The 18,331-nt window shown below is 47.5% G+C and overlaps 1 protein-coding gene across 1 annotated transcript in view; it reads left to right on the plus strand.

Annotated features, from left to right (window-relative positions):
- Positions 1 to 6,111: 6,111 nt before the first annotated feature.
- Positions 6,112 to 18,331, plus strand: part of RCAN1 (regulator of calcineurin 1) — a 115,435-nt gene continuing 103,215 nt past the window's right edge. The window contains exon 1 of the mRNA XM_061134388.1: positions 6,112 to 6,508. Coding sequence (XP_060990371.1) covers positions 6,263 to 6,508 — 246 coding nt within the window. The 5' untranslated portion in view covers positions 6,112 to 6,262. The remainder of the gene's footprint in view (positions 6,509 to 18,331) is intronic.

Consider the following 18,331-nt stretch of genomic DNA (forward strand, 5'->3'; position numbering starts at 1 on the left):
AAGAAGCTCGTGTCCTAATTTGCCATTTGCTATGTGTTTGCTTGTGGGAAGGTCATTCCATTTCTTTGAGCCCCAGTTCTATGAACCTGGAGTAATAATAACTGTTTGTGAGAACCCAGTGAACTGGCTTAGGTTCACCTCATTAACTATTTAAGATCCACCCAAATAAAACTGATGTCATTACTGGAGTCATACAAACAACTCCACAATGATACCCTCTGTACAAGGGCGAGGAGAGAGAGAAAGACGGGAATCTGAAATCACTGAAGGATTGCGTGACATCATGTCTTAGTGATGATTCACCGCTTTCCACAGTCATTTACAGGTAACTTTGTCTTCACCACTTGCCTGAAGTGGAACTTGCTCTTTTTGTAACAGGGAAGAGCGAAATCTGACTCCAGGTTGGTTCTATTTCTCTTACTTTAAACTTTGCTTTTTCTTGCTTTTATTATAATCAATGAAAGGATGCTGTCTATAGCTGCAAACACTCACAATGGCCTGTCTGGGTGGGAGGGAACCTTCCCACCCATGAATGGCTACAGAAAAAAAGGCATTAACAGATCCTCATCCCAACGCTGGCCAAGCCAGGAGATATTTTGCAAGACTAATGGTCTTTTTATTTTACTTCCTCACCTCCTCCTGCTCTCTGTTCTATAAAAGAAACTGGTATCCAGACCCTAATAAGATGGTACTCTAGAGTGCCATCTTCTTGGACACCTGGCTTTCTGAATAAAGTGGCCATTCCTTGCCTCAATATCTCATCTCCCAACTATTGTGCAGTAAGCAGTCAGAGCTTGAATTCAGTAACGTTTCCTCTTTTAACTTCTTTCCTTTGCACTTGTTGTGCAGCAGGTCCAGTTTGCCTGCCGTCAGTGGTCCAGGTAAGGCGGGATTGAAAGAGCTTGCTGTCCTAAGGGTAATGACCACACAGACCCAACCACAACTTAGCTGGGTGTAACTTTTCAAAACTGGTGTCTCAGCCACTTTGTTACCTTTTTCATAATATCTGGCTGAGTTTTCAGTGGGTTTTCCACTGTGATGTCACCCACTCTGCCACATTCCATCTCTTCCCTCATGGCCTTTATCACAGTCTCATTTTGTAAATATCAGCTTTACTGAAATATAATTCATGTACCATAAAATTCTCCCTTTTAAGTTCAATTCAGTGACGAGTGGTATATTCATGAAGTTGTACACACATCACCACAATCCAACTGTAGAGCATTTTCTTCACCCCACAAAGAAAACTTGTGCCCTTTAGTAGACTTCTGTTGACTTGAAAAATATTCACAACTGAAAGTTATCCACAGCCTAAAAGTTGAGAGTTCTATTTTATACGGTAGGAATTTTTACAACTTCAAGCCTGGGAGGCAGCGTCTCATGTAATCCTGGAAGAATGCCTCCAAGGAGGTGAAGTCAGGGAGCCAGGATATATAGGTGTTTTGCAACAAAGGGCAGGTAGTCTAAATATCAAAAGATTACTGCTAATTAAAGAAAACCAGATATATCAAGTTAAGAAATTTAGCACTTTCTAATATATGGGAAGACACAAGAGTCTGGGCTTACTGAAATCATTCCTTTGACATGCACTTCAACTCTCTGGGGCCAGTCCCTTGCGTTTTCACACCCTGAGTTTCCTCAGGGCTCAGTGTAGGGAATGGCTGCAGTCTGGTGGCTGTTAGATGGTAGCTATTCTTTCTTTTATGAGTTCCCTCAGTTCAGTTCAGTTGCTCAGTTGTGTCCAACTCTTTGTGACCCAATGGACAGCAGCATGCCAGGCCTCCCTGTCCATCACCAACTCCCGGAATTTGCTCAAACTCATGTTCTTTGAGTCAGTGATGCCATCCAACCATCTAATCCTCTGTCATCCCCTTCTCCTTCCACCTTCAATCTTTCCCAGCATCAGGGTCTTTTCCAATGAGTCAGTTCTTCCCATCAGGTGGCCAAAGTATTGGAGTTTCAGCTTCAGCATCAGTCCTTCCAATGAATATTCAGGACTGATCTCCTTGCAGTCCAAGGGACTCTCAAGAGTCTTCTCCAACACCATAGTTCAAAAGCATCAATTCTTCAGTGCCTAGCTTTCTTTATAGTCCAACTCTCACATCCATACATGACCACTGGAAAAACCATAGCTTTGACTGGATGAAACTTCATTGGCAAAGTAATGTCTCTGCTTTTTAATATGCTTTCTAGGTTGGTCATAACTTTTTCTCCAAGGAGCAAGCATCTTTTAATTTCATGGTTGCAGTCACTATCTGCAGTGATTTTGGAGCCCAAGAAAATAAAGTCTGTTACTGTTTCTCAACCTATTTGCCATGAAGTGATGGGACCAGATGCCATGGTCTTAGTATCTGAATGTTGAGCTTTAAGCCAACTTTTTCATTCTCCTCTTTCACTTTCATCAAGAGGCTCTTTAATTCTTCTTCTCTTTCTGCCATAAGGGTGGTGTCATCAGCATATCTGAGGTTATTGATATTTCTCCCGGCAATCTTGATTCCAGCTTGTGCTTCTTCCAGCCCAGCATTTCTCATGACGTACTCTGCATATAAGTTAAATAAGCAGGGTGATAATATACAGCCTTGACATACTCCTTTCTCAATATGGAACCAGTCTGTTGTTCCCATGTCCAGTTCTAACTGGTTTTTCTTGACCTGCCTACAGATTGCTCAGGAGGCAGGTCAGGTGGTCTGGTATTCCCATCTCTTTCAGAATTTTCCACAGTTTGTTGTGATCCACACAGTCAAAGGCTTTGGCATAGTCAATAAAGCAGAAGTAGATGTTTTTATGGAACTCTCTTGCTTTTTTGATGATCCAGCGGATGTTGGCAATTTGATCTCTGGTTCCTCTGCTTTTTCTTTTTTTCCATTTATTTTTATTAGTTGGAGGCTAATTACTTTACAATATTGTAGTGGTTTTTGCCATACACTGACATGAATCAGCCATGGATTTACATGTGTCCTCTGCCTTTTCTAAATTCAGCTTGAACATCCGGAAGTTCACGGATCACGTATTCCTGAAGCCTGGCTTGGAGAATTTTGAGCATTACTTTGCTAGCGTGTGAGATGAGTGCAATTGTGTGCTGGTTTGATCATTCTTTGGCATTGCCTTTCTTTGAGACTGGAATGAAAACTGTCCTTTTCCAGTCCTGTGGCCACTGCTGAGTTTTCCAAATTTGCTGGCATATTGAGTGCAGCACTTTCACAGCATCATCTTTTAGGATTGAAATAGCTCAACTGGAATTCCATCTAGCTTTGTTCATAGTGATGCTTCCTAAGGCCCACTTGACTTTGCATTCCAGGATGTCTGGCTCTAGGTGAGTGATCACACACCATTGTGATTATCTGGGTCATGAAGATCTGTGTATTCTTGCCACTGTTGTTAATATCTTCTGCTTCTGTTAGGTCCATACCATTTCTGTCCTTTATTGTGCCCATCTTTGCATGAAAAGTTCCCTTGGTCTCTCTAATTTTCTTGAAGAAATCTTTAGTTTTTCCCATTCTATTGTTTTCCTCTATTTCCCTCAGGATTCACCAATTCACTATCAGGTGGTGGTTCCATCCCTGATGACTGTGACATTCTTTGCTTACTAATCTGGCAGGTAATATTCTCTTTATCACTTCCCCTTCTCTATTCCCCCATTCCCTGGCAACTGCTACCTATTTTCTGTCTCTGTCAATTAGCCTATTTTGGACATTTCATGGGCTTCCCTGGTGATGCTAGTGGTAAAGAATCTGCCTGCCAATGCAGGAAACATGAGTTCAATCCCTGGGTTGGGAAGATCCCCTGGAGAAGGAAACGGCAACCCATTCCAGTATTCTTGCCTGGAGAATCCCATGGACAGAGCAGCCTGGCGAGCCACATTCCACAGGGTTGCAAAGAGTTGGACACCCCTGAAGTGACAGTACTCATGCACAGACGTTTCATATTAAGGGAAACATACAGTAGCTGGACTTTTGTGACTGGCTTCTTTCATTATCATGTTTTTAATGTTCATTCATGCTGTACAGGAATCTACATGAATCAGTACATTTCTTTTTATGGTTGAATAATATTCCATTGCATGGATCTACATCTGGTTTACCCATTCATCATTTGATGAACAATCAGGTTATTTCTACTTTTTTGGCTATTGTGAATAATATAGGGCTATGAACCTTCCTGTGTAAATTTTTGTGTGGACACACACTCTCATTTTCCTTGGGTCTATACACAGGCGAGCAACTGCTTGGTCAGGTGACAACTGTGTGTTTAAGTTTTTGAGTAACTGCCAAACTTTTTCTAAAATGGCTACATCATTTTACATTTTACATTTTCCAATTTCTCAAGACCTTCAATTTACATTCTACTATATGAGTTATCTCTGCATGCATATCACTGTTCCTCTTGGATTTAAACTCCTAGAGGGCATGAATTGCACTGAGGCTGTCAAAATAGCAATCACAGCACAGGCCAGGTTCTGAACAAATCTCACCTGTCAGTTGGGTTACCTTTTTTATTATAATCACTTACAGTTTCAAACTAGAGGGTAAGCTTGCTTCAGGAGAAAGTACAGATCTAATTTCACATCTTCCAAAGACGTCTACAGAGAAACCCCACTTATTGCGCCCTTACAGGATACTTACCATATATGATCTTATTTTTCAGATGAGGAAACTGAAATCCAGGCTACTCATCCAAGTAATTAACGGCAAAGCTAGACTTTAGACCCAAATTTTCACTGAACCACACTCCCTTTACGGTGAAGAAATTCTACCTATTTTGCAATAAAGGGGGAGGGGGGCGGGGGGAGAGGGAGAAACAGACTTAGTTCAGTTCAGTTGGGTTCAGTTCAGTTGCTCAGTCGTGTCCGACTCTTTGCAACCCCATGAATCACAGCACGCTAGGCCTCCCTGTCCATCACCAACTCCCGGAGTTTACTCAAACTCAGGCCCATTGAGTTGGTGATGCCATCCATCCATCTCATACTCTGTCGTCCGCTTCTCCTCCTGCCCCCAGTCCCATCAGGTTCTTTTCCAATGAGTCAACTCTTTGCATCAGGTGGCCAAAGTACTGGAGTTTCAGCTTCAGCATCAGTCCTTCCAATGAACACCCAGGACTGATCTCCTTTAGGATGGACTGGTTGGATCTCCTTGCAGTCCAAGGGACTCTCAAGAGTCTTCTCCAACACCACAGTTCCAAAGCATCAATTTTTCGGTGCTCGGCTTTCTTCACAGTCCAACTCGCACATCCATACGTGACCACTGGAAAAACCATAGCCTTGACCAGACTTATTTAAAGGCTTTTTTCCCGCGTCTATAAACTCCCCAAAGGCAAGGACCAAGACTTTGCTTCTTTTGTTATCTCCTACTCTACACCTGGCTTCCCAGGTGGCGCTAGTAGTAAAAGAACCTGCCTGCCAATACAGGAGACGCAGAGAGATGTGGGTTCCATCCCTGGGTGGGGAAGATCCCCTGGAGGAGGGCTGGGCAACTCACTCCGGTATTCTTGCCTGGGCAATCCCTTGGACAGAGGAGGCTGGCAGTCCATAGGGTTGCAGTCAGACACCACTGAAGCGACTTAGCACGCACGCAGGAACTCAATTCATAACAGTAATTCAAAGACTACTTCTGTGAACAATGATATAATGACTAATAAGCTAAAAATCAAAAAAGGAGGGTATTGTTAATCGGGGTCTGGTTCAGTCCCTCATTGCGCCCGTATCTGACAATATACGGTAAGCGTCTAACCTCTTGCCAACGGCGGCAGCCAGGGCTATATCTCGCTTAAATCCCCCAAAGTTGGCCTCTGTGCCTGAAAAACGTCACCACATGGGACCCACAGAAGCGCTGCCGCTCTAGCTATAATCCCTGCGCGCCAAGACACTGCCCGGCTCTTTGGGCTAGCGTCCGCTGTCAGAAAAGCGGAACTAGAGATGGAGCTTTTTGCCCCTGACCAACATGGCCACTCTGAGACTTCAGACTGAGGGCGGCAGCCTACGGATCACGTGAAGAAAATCGCGGTCTTCTATTGGCTTCCTCTGCTGGACGGCCACGGGGACAATAACCCACGTGGGCCGGCCTTAAAGGGCCAGCGGCTGTCTCCGCCGGAGCTCTGCCCTCGGTGGCCGGCCGGGGCCCTCGAAAGGCAAGGCGGCGGGCGGGGCCCGGCGCTCTCCCGGAGCCTCGGTGACCGCCCCCGGCTGCGACGCGAGCCCCGAGGCGGATAACAGCCAAGTCGGCAGACCGGAGAGGCGCGCGAGGATCCCGCGGGCGGCCGCGCGGGGATGGAGGACGGCTCTGCAGGGCCCCGGCTCGGGGCGGCGGCCGAGGCGGCCGAGGCGCTAGCGCAGCCCGGGGGCACGCTGCGGCCCTTCGCGCAGTTCTCGGGGGCGGCCGGGCCCGATGAGGGCGGCGGCGACTGGAGCTTCATCGACTGCGAGATGATGGAGGAGGTGGACCTGCAGGACCTGCCCAGCGCCACCATCGCCTGCCACCTGGACCCGCGCGTGTTCGTGGACGGCCTGTGCCGGGTGAGGGCCCGGGCGCGGCGGCCCGTCGGGCGGAGGGCGGACACTTGTTGCCGGGACGAGGCGGCGCCGAGGTCCGGGGCCGGCCCGGGGCAGCCTCTTCAAGCCCGGCCGCCAGCGGGGCAACGCAGCGATGTCCCCGGCCACCCTGCCTCGGTCCCCCTCTGTCCCGGCTGGGGTGGGAGCGCCCTCCCCGAGATCCCGGGTCCCCGAGCACCTGCCGGGCCGCGCGCTGCCCGCCCATGGTGGGGATCTTCAAAGGGGCTTACCTTTCACCTGGGCTGGCTGTTAACCGCCTCCCAGCGATGCCCCTGCCCTCCGCCCCCGGCTGTGAACTCGGGTGGGTTAGAGGGGCGCCATAGCAGGAGACGATCGGAGGATGAATAAGCTGCCCAGATGGCCGGGGATGCGCGTACCCTCACCTTGGGGCTTGGGTCGTGCCGGGCACTTTACTTAACTCCTTTGAGGAGGGGTCGCTTCATTCATAGGGAGGAGAAAACAGAGACATTTGGCCGCGCGACGTTGACTCACTGTACATAAATAGGACGGCGTCTCCGCATTCTCAATCTGCACGTCTGGGAAGGAAAGCCAATATTTGGGTGAGGAGCCGCGGTTGCTCTTTATCCAGCGCTTGGCCAGTTTTGGTCGAATGGTGTTGGGGGAAAGGGGCCATTTCCTAGGCCTTAAGGATAGTTAGTCGGGAATCCCGCTCCCTAAAGGGGCGGGGGGCAGGGGATACTCAGTAAAGGGGGAATTGGATTTTGTTTTCTGTTTTTATTTTCCCCTCCAGATCCCCACCTTTTATACACGTTGGAGGGTGAGGGGGCAGGTATGAGTAACAGATGGTGGTGGGGAGGAGGGATTTATTTCTGATATGCAATCAGTGTGCAGAATAAAACGTGGACCTCATCGGGCATTGCAGGATAAAGCCTGCCTTTGAGAGAGATGCCTCATTAGGGGAGCAACTGTCAAAGAAAGTGTTGCTTTCGGATGCTTGGCTCTGAGTCCGCAGTTGTCAGTGAACTGGAGTTGAAGGTGGCTGCCAAGAGGAACACCATTGGAACTGAGAATGGTGCCCTTAAGTGCCATCAGGTACGGGCCCATCTACTCTCAGAAAGGATGTCCAGTGCTGTGTGCTTAGATAAGGGTCTGTGCCTGCTTTCTAAAGCTACAGTTGGCACAAATACAGGGTCTAACTCCTTTCACTCTAAAACCTTTTCTCTTCTTGAGGCTGAGGTCTGTCAGCATATGGAGTCTCTTTCTTAAGGGTCCTAGGCTGTCATGCCAAAGGAGCAAGATCAGATCATATAAGATGCTGCTTGTGTGCCTAGCAGTCTCATAGTTTTGCAGTCTTCCCTGTGTCAGAGACCGTCCTGAAATTGCTGCATCTGAAATGTTGCCCACCTTGCAAGCTCTTCACTTTAACAAATGCATGGAGATTCTGCTTTGAGCCAGGCACTATTCTAGGCTCTGAGGGCACAACAGTGAAGAAAAGAGCCTTCCTGCCTTCAGGACTGGCATTTTTGTTGGGGAAAACAAGACAATAAACAAATACATATCAAATAGGTCAGGAGGTGATGGTACTATAGGAAAAAAATTGGCCTTAGGAGATAGGGACAGGAGGGGGACTGCTGTTTTACCATGAAACAATTGGGGAGAGGCTTACTCACAAGGTACTGTTTTGAGCAGAGACACCATTCATTCATTTATTCTTTTACTGTTTAGCGAATGCTTCCTGTGCTTCAGGTGCTGTTTTAGGCCCAGTGGACAGAGTGGTGAACGCAATGAGCTTTCTGCTTATGTTCTAGCAGAGGCTGAGGAAGGGAGAGACAGTGTTAAAAAGGGGGTGCACAGGTGGGAATCAGGATGATGTGATAGGGAGTGACCGAGGAGAGGACAGGGACTGGGCTACAGCAGTCAGGGCCTAGCAGGGACATTGCAGTGGTTCAGGAGGTTTAACGAAGAACTGGTTGGTTGGGGCAGGACTGAGGGAATCAGCAGAGAGTGTTGGACAGAGGGAAGTCCTGTTGCTGGGGAGGAACCTCCTGGCAGGAGCTGCAGACATGGAGGGGTGGAACTGAGATGCTGAAGCAGTGAGCTGCAGGTTAAGAAGTACCCCAACTTGCCCCAGCTTTCTGATCTCATCATTGGTGGAACCAAGCTGGCAGCCAGGAGGCTGGGGACCCCAAGCAATGCAGCTGGTAGGTGGGGTCAGGGCTCAGAGAAGGTGGAGGGGGCAGAACACGGCCCTGGGATCAGTGCTGGTAAAGAGGACCTACAGAGAGAGTCAGCCTGCAGCCCACTTTACACCAAGTGGCCCCGGAAGGCCACTCTGCCCTGCTTGGATGTGGCTGGCAGGAAGAAGCTCCTCATGTAGATAGTTTGTGGCGGGCATCCAGGCAGAGGGCATAGCAGATGCGAAAGTTCCAGTTCAGGGATGAGCGAAGGCCTTTGCAGGGCCCAGTGAGGGTGGTGGTTGTGGCCGAGGTTGGATGCAGCCAGGGAACAGTTCCCTGGGAGCCTGGGAGGCCCTGTGAGGGATTCGGGTCCTGTTCTAATTAAAAGTTAGCTGGAGAATGGCTTTGGGGAGGGAGGCTGGGTGGGCAGGAGAGGCAGAAAGGAGGCCCCTTGTGAGCATGTCAGCTCAGGTTGTCAGGGGAGCTGGCCAGGTGTTTGCACTAGGCTGGTGGGGTTGGAAACTGTGCTCTCTTCTCCATTTGGGGATCAGGAGCTCTGAATGTGGGCAGGGGGACTCTGTGCCTTGGTTGCCCAACTACAGGGTCCTTAAGACCACTGGAGAGCCTTCCAGTAGAAAGCTAGTCTCTCATTTAGCCAACACCACCCCTCCAGGTGGGAAGATGCGGTTTCTGAGATTTCAGTTGGACAACCTTATTGTTTTGAAGGCCATTTTTCCTAAAGCTGGAGTGTCACCTTGGGGTGCTGTAGTGAAAATGTGATTCTACTTGAGGTCGGTGGTGTCTGACCCTTGAGTAGGCAGACTGTTAACTGTGTTGCCCACAGAGGTCCCCTTTGTTCTGGTGGTCTGGCCATGCAGGCCTCTTTACTTGGTCTGTTGGAGGGTCACCTGGGTGAGTGACAGTGTCTTAACCTGTTAAAGCTACTGTAACAAAATATCACAGACTGGTGGCTTCTAAACAACAGGAAATTATTTCACACAGTTGTGGAGGTCAGCATGGCTGGGTCAGAGCCCTCTTGTGGGTTGTAGGCTCCTCTGTGTCCTCATGTGGTGGAAGGGATGAGAGAGCTCTGTGGGGGTCTCTTACAAGGGCACTAATCCCATTATGAGGGCCCCACCCTCATGATCCTTAATGACCTCCCAATAGCTGATACCATCATCTTTGAGAGGGAAGACATCAGTCTATGAATTTGGGGGAAACAGGCATCCAAAGGGTGGCAGGTGATGTGAAGGAAAAAGGCTGTGTCAGTGTTCTTCCCATGTATATTCATGTCATTCTCTGACCTTCATCTTAAAGGAAAGAAAGAAATTGACCTGAACTATCAGTTCATTTCCTGATGGCACAGATGGTAAAGAAACTGCCTGCAATGCAGGAGACCCAGGGTTTGATCCCTGGGTTGGGAAGGTCCCCTGAAGAAGGGAATGGCAACCCACTCCAGTATGCTTGCCTGGAGAATTCCCTGGACTGAGGAGACTGGCAGGCGACAGTCCGTGGGGTCGCAAAGAGTCAGACAGGACTGAGCAACTAACATCAGTTCATTAGGGAGTTAATATTAGTAGCCCATTTTTTAACTATCACAGTTGGATCTGATATGTAAAATTTATTTTTGTTAGCTGGATCATCATGCAGTATTGTAAATGATTTATAATCAACATGGTTGTTAATTGTTTATCTAAAAAATGACTGAAACCATATAATCATTAATTTCAAGTAATATTAGTCATTTCAAGTAATATATTAGAGAGATTCACACCATTACAAATAAATGAAAACTTTTATTAAAACAAGATTATTTTTCTGTTGTACAAATGTTTGCTTAGCATAGTCCACTGCTGTATTCTTCTTGTGAACCTTTTTGCTTTTTACTGAGAAAGCAGAGCCGTGCTTTGCACCAGAAATTACCTGTGCTTTGGATTGTTGGCAGTGGTTGGCTGGTTCCCTGGAATAAGAGTTCAGTTAGTTGTCACCATGCTAAACAGAAATTCAGAGTTCTCGCTTAATATTGTTAGTTTCCAGGCAGTAGAGGTGGTTCCATAGAGTAATGGAAACGAATACCATGTTTCTGTTGTCTGAGCCATGAATGTATATGTGACCGACAGAGCTTTGCCTGCAGGCTAATTTGGAAAATGCTAATTATAGAAAAATTCACTCTCCTAGTGAATAAACTCACCTTTCTTAAAACAAATGTCCATGTAAGGTTTGTGATACTGCCATAACTTTCCTCTAAAAACATGAAATATCCTGATGGTCATGAAAGGAGTTGGAGCAGTGTCCTTAAATTCTTTTCATCAGGGAAGGCCCCTGAGCAGTTCACGAAACGCCTGTGCCCAGGCCCCTTCACACCAACTCCAATCTTGGCCTGGGAGTCGTGGCCTGGGAGACTCCCCAAGGTGGTTCTAATTGGGAGACAAGGTTGAGGCCCACTGTCTAGCCAAAAGGGGTCTAGCCTGACCAGAGTCATTGTTATATCATGAAAATATCCTTGAGTCATTGATCACCGGTTCCACTGTCAGCCAGATCTGTGCCTTGGTCTTCTCCAGTCCAAAATGAGAGTCAGGGCCATGCTCTGGGGCCTCCCTTCTCCTAAGCGCCATTTGACCTCGTGGCTATAAAGCAGGATGACTGGCCATCAGCCCCAGAGCCCAGCCTTTGGGACAAGAACACGTGAGCCAAGAGCACCTCCTCGAATGTGGGCTTGCCTCGCATGGCCTCTGTCCTCATCCTCTTGTGCTCCTGCTCACTCCTGCTGCTGCTGCTAAGTCACTTCAGTCGAGTCCGACTGTGTGTGACCCTGTAGACGGCAGCCCACCAGGCTCCTCCGTCTCTGGGATTCTCCAGGCAAGAACACTGGAGCAGGTTACCATTTCCTTCTCCAAGGCATGCATGCATGCTAAGTTGCTTCTGTCGTGTCCAACTCTGTGCAACCCCATAGAGGGCAGCCCACCAGGCTCCTCTATCCACAGGATTCTCTCCATCAGACGTCAGATCCCAGACTTGGCCTCCCAAAGCCTGTAGTTTGGTAGTAAGCAAGTTATCACTCAGTAGTGATCTGATGATTGAAACGTTGGGGAGCTCCCAAGTGGCACAGCTGAGGTGCGTGGTTTCCACTTGCATGGCTGTTATGTGCCTGGCCGTGTAGCTGTCTGTGTCTGTCTCGAGTCAGTTTGTGGCAGCGTGCTGTAGAAGAGTTAACAGCTGGGTTCCGTTGCAGCGTGACATCCCCGCCTGCCCGGACCACTTGCATTTCCCAGCCTAGTGTCACCGGCTTGCTCAGACTTGACCCAGGCCTCACATTTCACCGTAAACCTCCTCAAGTGTGGAGAGATTTTAAGCCAATATGGTATGCTTTAGTTTATTTGGGAAAGTTCATAATGTTCTAAGTTTAAGAAAAGCCCGCCTATTATATATGTGCAAAGTTTACAGTTATCCACCGTTTCCCTAATTTCAGAATTTCTGGCTCATATATAAACAAACAGAATATATTAACGTCCACGAGGTTCTTTTGATCTCTCCTCCCTGTTCCCCTCCCTTGCAAGCATTCGATCCCCTTTTCAGCTCAACCCATCAGCACCCTTCATTCATTGCTCACAGCATATCTTCTTCGGTGCAGTCATTTTAAGGACTTGTCAGCAACTACAGACATTTCAAGCCCCAAGACAATTACATAAAGGAACCGGAGGAAAAAAAAAAAAAAAGGCTTTGTGATAGAACAGCTAAAGCAGAGGCTCTTTGATTCCAGTGTTTATATTTCAGGCTCTACTCCTTTCTAAAAAGGCCAGCAGATGACACGGTCCATTCTTTTTGCCTACAGGCCACCCCTGCCTGTGATTGCCCCACTCCTGTACGCTGATGGTGCTTGTGCATGTCAGTGTGTGTTGGGGGTGGGCTGGGGAATTGCCTCCTCGGTGTATGTCTTCTGTGCACAATTGTCAGGACCCATTTCAAGGGCTGAGGAGAACTGGTAATTCAAAATACAATTCACTTGCGACAGAGAATTTTTTCCTTTGTAAATACTAATCAGAACATGGATACGCTGCCACTTAATGAAACTAAAAGTGACTCTGCTCTGCCCTCTGAGCAGTGATGGGCTATACCATGGCCATACTGGAGTGGGCTGCCATTCCCTTCTTCAAGGGAGTCTTCCTGATCCAGGGATCGAACCTATAACACTATAAAAGAATGCGATTTTAGACTCCACTAATTAACGTAAGTAAAATATCTGATTGATAGGTTTACAGCAAAAGCTGTCAGTCCATACACTGAACTGAACATTTCTGAACTGAAAGTTCAGAAAATTAAAGCTTTTTTTTTTTTTTATGTTGGGAAGGCTCAGTACTTTTCCTTTCATTACTAATTTCAGCAGGTGCAGTATGTATTTCCCATGTGTAATCATAATTAACACCAAAGAAAGAGGTGTTTGAAGTTGGCCTGAATTCAGAATTAAAAGACAAAAATGTTTTTGGATTCAGAAAGCTAATTTTGGAGTTTGTTTTTCACTCAACAATAGCTTGTTTTACTTTGTCACCTTTATCATTTTTGTTAAATTTTCTGCTTTACTGATAATAAAATAGTTTCTGTTCATTTATGTGAAGTGCTTTCTGTGTAATATATACCATTTCATCATTTTATAAGAACTCTGTGAAATTGGTACTATTATTCCCATTCTACAGATGTGAAAACTGAGGCCAGGAGAGGCCAAGTAACCTGTCCCAGGTCACATAGTAAGTGCTGGCCCTATGATGCAAACCTGCTTTCATGTTAGTTGCTCAATCATTTCTGACTCTTTGCGACTCCATGGACTGTAGCTCACCAAAGTCCTGTCCATGGAATTCTCCAGGCAGGAATACTGGAGTGGATAACCATTTCCTTTTCCCGGGGATCTTCCTGACCCAGGGATCAAACCCCAGTCTCCTACATTGTGCAAAACTGGTTTTAGCCAACTCCAAAGCCTGTTCTGGAATCATCTTACAGTATGTAGTAATGCACGTGAATTTTTCATATCTTTCACATCTTATTTCAGCCCTAGGATAGCTCTATGAATAAAGTTCTTTTATCCACAGGAAACTGAGGTTCAGATGAATTACAACTCTGTTATTCTCTCAGCCATTTATTTATGTTTAACAGATATATTTGAGTGCTTTTGTTACATCAGTCGCAGCCCTGATGACATTCTTGGGTTCAAGCAGAAGGCAGTACCTGGGTGCTGGAGCCAAACAGACCTGGATTTAAATCCTGGCTCCATCACTTCACTCATTTATTCATTCATTCAACTCATTCACTCCTTCCTTCAATCATTCATTCATTCACTCATTCAACAAGTATTTTTTTAGGTAGTATATTGTTTGAATTTCATTTTTATTATTGTCATTGAGTTTATACATTTTGATACATTTTTAAATTTAATTTTTTTGAATATAGTAGTACACTCACATTGTTCAAAACCCAGGAAGTATTAAAAGGTATATAGTGAAAAGTCTCTCTCCAGGCCTTGATAGTCAGTCCTCTCAAAAGTAACTATGATTCTTGGTAAATTTTCTGCTTCCAGATTTTCTATATGCATGTTTGAATATAACATGGGTATTTCACTAGACTTTCATCTCTTTCCCCTTGACACACTAAAGTTGCATATTTGTTTACTGTTCTGTATCTTGATGTTTTCCCCACACAACGGTGTAGCTTGGAGATGTTTCCATGATGGTACACAGAAAGGTCTCATTTTTTCCTGCTGCGTAGTATTCCATTGCACACATACTGTACTTTGTGTAACCAGCCCCTGTTGGTAGATATTTGGTTTGTTTCCTTATTTTTCCTGTTACACATGACTTTTCCATGAGTCACTTCAGATGGGTGGCAGAGAATTCGTCTAGTCAAAGGGCGTACTCACTTTAACACATGTTTCTCAGGGCCTGCTGTGTTCTGAGCACTGTGCGGGTGGCAAGGCCCTCTGTAGGACCCCAGATGAGTCAGTCAGCCTCCCCAGGCCCAGGCTGCCCAGTTGCAGAAGGAGGACAGTAACTCTACCCCCCACAGTCTTGGTGAGGTCAGTGTGAGAGGTCACAGCCCTTGTTGAATGACAGACAGCATCCTTCCTCCTGGTGCTCCCAGGCCGGCAGGGAGGACACACGATTTTTTTTTTTTTAATTGTATATGCTATGTAAATACAGCCTAAGGGCTTCATGGGCTTCCCAGATGGCTCAGTAGTAAGGAAACTGCCTTCCAGTGCAGGAGATGTGTGTTCGATCCCTGGGTCAGGAAGATCCCCTGGAGAAGGAAACGGCAACACACTCCAGTATCCTTGCTTGGAGAATCCCACGGAGAGAGGAGCGTGGCAGGCTACAGCCCATGTGCTCGCAAAGAGCTGGACACAACTGAGCACACATACACACACACACACGCAAGGGCTTAACAGATCCCTAACAAACCACCCGTCCTCGGGCAAGATGTCCTCCCAGACCTCCGCCGCTTCATCTGTGAAGGGAGCTGGCGGAGCTGGATCAGCTCAGCGAGTCGCTTCCGGCTCTTCCATCGGTGGAGCGCGGATGGCCCCTTTGCCCCTTGCTCGCCCATAGGATTTCCCTGGCAGGAACTGGCTCAGGACAGAACGTTCCTTGGTGTGACCGTGACTCTAGTTCTCTTGCATCAGGCTTTCCAGCCTCACACCTGTAGGGGAGACAGAACCCTGCCTCTGCCTGTCCTAGGTTTTCAGCTGTGACTCTTTAAGGGAAAGATGGATCACAAGAGAAAAACAGTTATTAACGCATGCAGTATGCATCAGCGGGGAGAACCCTCAGCACGACAACGTGGAGACTTAGAACTCGGCTTGTACAGCCTCTTCAACAAAGAATAAATTGATAAGAGAAATGGTAGGAGGGAGGGAAGCCGTTTCAGGCTTCCAGCTCGCTGCAGGGAAGTCCGTTCGTGGGAGGAAGCTGATGGGCACAGTGGCACACTCCTCCATGAGAGTCTGGAACGTCTCCATTAAGAGGGTCATTTATATCCTACCTTCAGACAGGAAAGAGAGGAAAGATGGAGGTTTCCTGCATATGTGCTTTGTAACTACCTTCAGATCCAAATAACTTTTATGTTGAAGAGGCATACTTGGGGGGTGACATTCTGGCTTCCCCATCCCCACACTCCTGCCTTACCTTGCAGTAGTCCCTGGGAAGCCTGTCAGCTAGTTTGTGGAAGAGAAGAGGTCAATTTCAGTCACTTAACGCTTGTGTCTGTAATAGGTCTTGGAAATTTCATTGCTCCAAGAGGAACCTGTGTCAGAGACACTCTACCTGACCCCACAGCCAACTCTGTCCAGTTGCCATTTGAGAGTTTGCCAGAGGTTTATCCTCACAAAGCCAGAACACTTGAGTGGAACTCTTTTTTTTTTTTTTTTAAGTTTGTCCATTACTAGGGACTTTTCCAGATCTCCTGATAGTCATTTATTATCGACAGGGTGACTGTATGCTCCAGTTTGCCCATCTCGTCCCAGGAAGGTTACTAGTAGTCCCCTCTTTCATCTGAAGTTTGAGTGATCAATTATACATGTACTTAGTAATTATACAGTCCGTGATAAACACCCTTTTAGCACTTACTGTTGGCCAAATATTTTATGTACATCATTAAATTTCATCCTTGTGCTTAGTTGCTCAGTTGTGTCCGACTCTTTGCAGCCCCATGCCATGTAGCCTTCCAGGCTTCTCTGTTCATGGGATTCTCCAGGCAAGAATACTGGAGTGGGTAGCCATGCCCTTCTCCAGGGGAATCTTCCCAACCCAACATTGCAGGCGGATTCTTTACTTGTCTGAGCCACCAGGGAAGCCGACTCATCCTTCTTACCACCTTCTGTGATAGATACTGTATTTGCCCATTTTATAGATGACAAAGTCTTTCTGCTGCCTTTGCGAAGCTAATTAGCACATAGAATCCCATGGCAACTGGGCATCAGATTCTAGGTGCAGCTACAGAACCACGGCAGAAAGGACCTCGGGCTCAAGCCTTTTTCATTTCTGCAGGGAGGAATCAAGACTCAGAGCGGTGCTGAGGTTTCCTCAGGGTGAACTCACTACTTACTGGCAGAACTAGAATTTTCCCCCAAGCCGCCGGTTACACCGCTTGTCTGATTTCCTGTGTGATGGTGTCCTCCCCTGTTCCATCCCCCAGCCCTCGCTGAGCATGCAGAGCTGCTGTTTAGTCAGCTGAGTCATGTCAGAGTCTTCTGTGACCCCCTGAACTGTAGCCCGCCAGCCTCCTCTGTTCCATGGGATTTTACAGGCACAAATATGGGAGTGGGTTGCCATCTCCTGCTCCAGGGGGCACCCAGGGCATGTGGATAATGAGGTGGGCATCTAGAATCCACCATCGGCTGGAACAGGAAGAACTGTCCCTGCTCCACCGTTAGGGGGCCCCCGAAGAGCAAGGTATCTGTGGTCGGTCCTGGTGGAGGGGCAGAGGAGACGGTGTCCTGAGAACTAGTCCCAGGCTGTTCGAACACCAGCGCCCGCCACCAGGGGGAGGTCACCTCACATAAGTTCTGCCATAGAGACTGGTGGTTGCCTTAGGATATTTCTGGCATCAAAGACAGAACGTGCATTTTCAGAGGGAGAACTCCCTCCTTGTGCTGCAGAGAAGCTATCATAATCATCGGTGTGTAGATGAAACTCACAAGTGGAGAGACACCCCCTACCCTCCCAGAAAGCCAGCCAGGGGAGGGGACCCTCCCTGCTGCTGGGCAGTGGGGCCCCCTATGGTTCCAACGGGGAACAAGGATGCTGCGCTCGCCTGAAAGAGTGACCGTCCTCTCCAGCTGCCCCTAGTACACCCTGTGACGTCCTCCGCCCCCTGCTCTGATCTGTGGTTACTTGTTCAGATTGTGACTCAAACTATCAGCCTAAAGAAATACAAAGAGAGCTCACTCAGACAAAGCAGGCACTTCACTGCAGAGATAAGGGCAATTTTCTGAGCTGGCTTCTGCCATTAGGTTGCTTCAGAGATTAGTTTTCAAAGGCAAAGCTCTGTGGTGACCCCTGTCCTCTGAGGAATTATCTGCTGCCCAGGCGACATGGTGACAGTATTGTTCTGGGCTGAAGTCAGGATTTGGGACAGTTTGGGTAGATCTCAGCTCTGCTCACACAACCACCTTTCCATCCTAAGCTGCAGATCTCAGATGGTGATGGAGAACCCTCAGGCCAGAGTCAGCTGACTGTTGTTGTTTAGTCGCTAAGTCGTGTTTGACCCTTCGTGACCCCATGGACTGCAGCATGCCTCGCTTCCCTGTCTTTCACTATCTCCAAGAGTTTGCTCAGACTCAGGTCCATTGAGTCTCTGATGCCATCTCATCCCCTATCACCCGGTTCTCCTGCTCTCAATCTTTCCCAGTATCAGGGTCTTTTCTAGTGAGTTGGCTCTTCCCATCAGGTGGCCAGAGTATTGGAGTTTCAGCTTCAGCATCAATCCTTCCAGTTAGTATTCAGGGTTGATTTCCCTTTGGGTTGACTGGTTTGTTCTCCTTGCTGTCCAAGGGACTCTCAAGAATCGTCTCCAGCATCACAGTTCGAAAGCATCAATTCTTCAGCGCTCAGCTTTCTTTATGGTCCAACTGACTATAAACTCCTAAAAACAGACCACTCACCAGCAA

This window comes from Dama dama, chromosome 31 (assembly GCF_033118175.1).
Source record: "Dama dama isolate Ldn47 chromosome 31, ASM3311817v1, whole genome shotgun sequence".
In the NCBI taxonomy this organism is placed as follows: domain Eukaryota; kingdom Metazoa; phylum Chordata; class Mammalia; order Artiodactyla; family Cervidae; genus Dama; species Dama dama.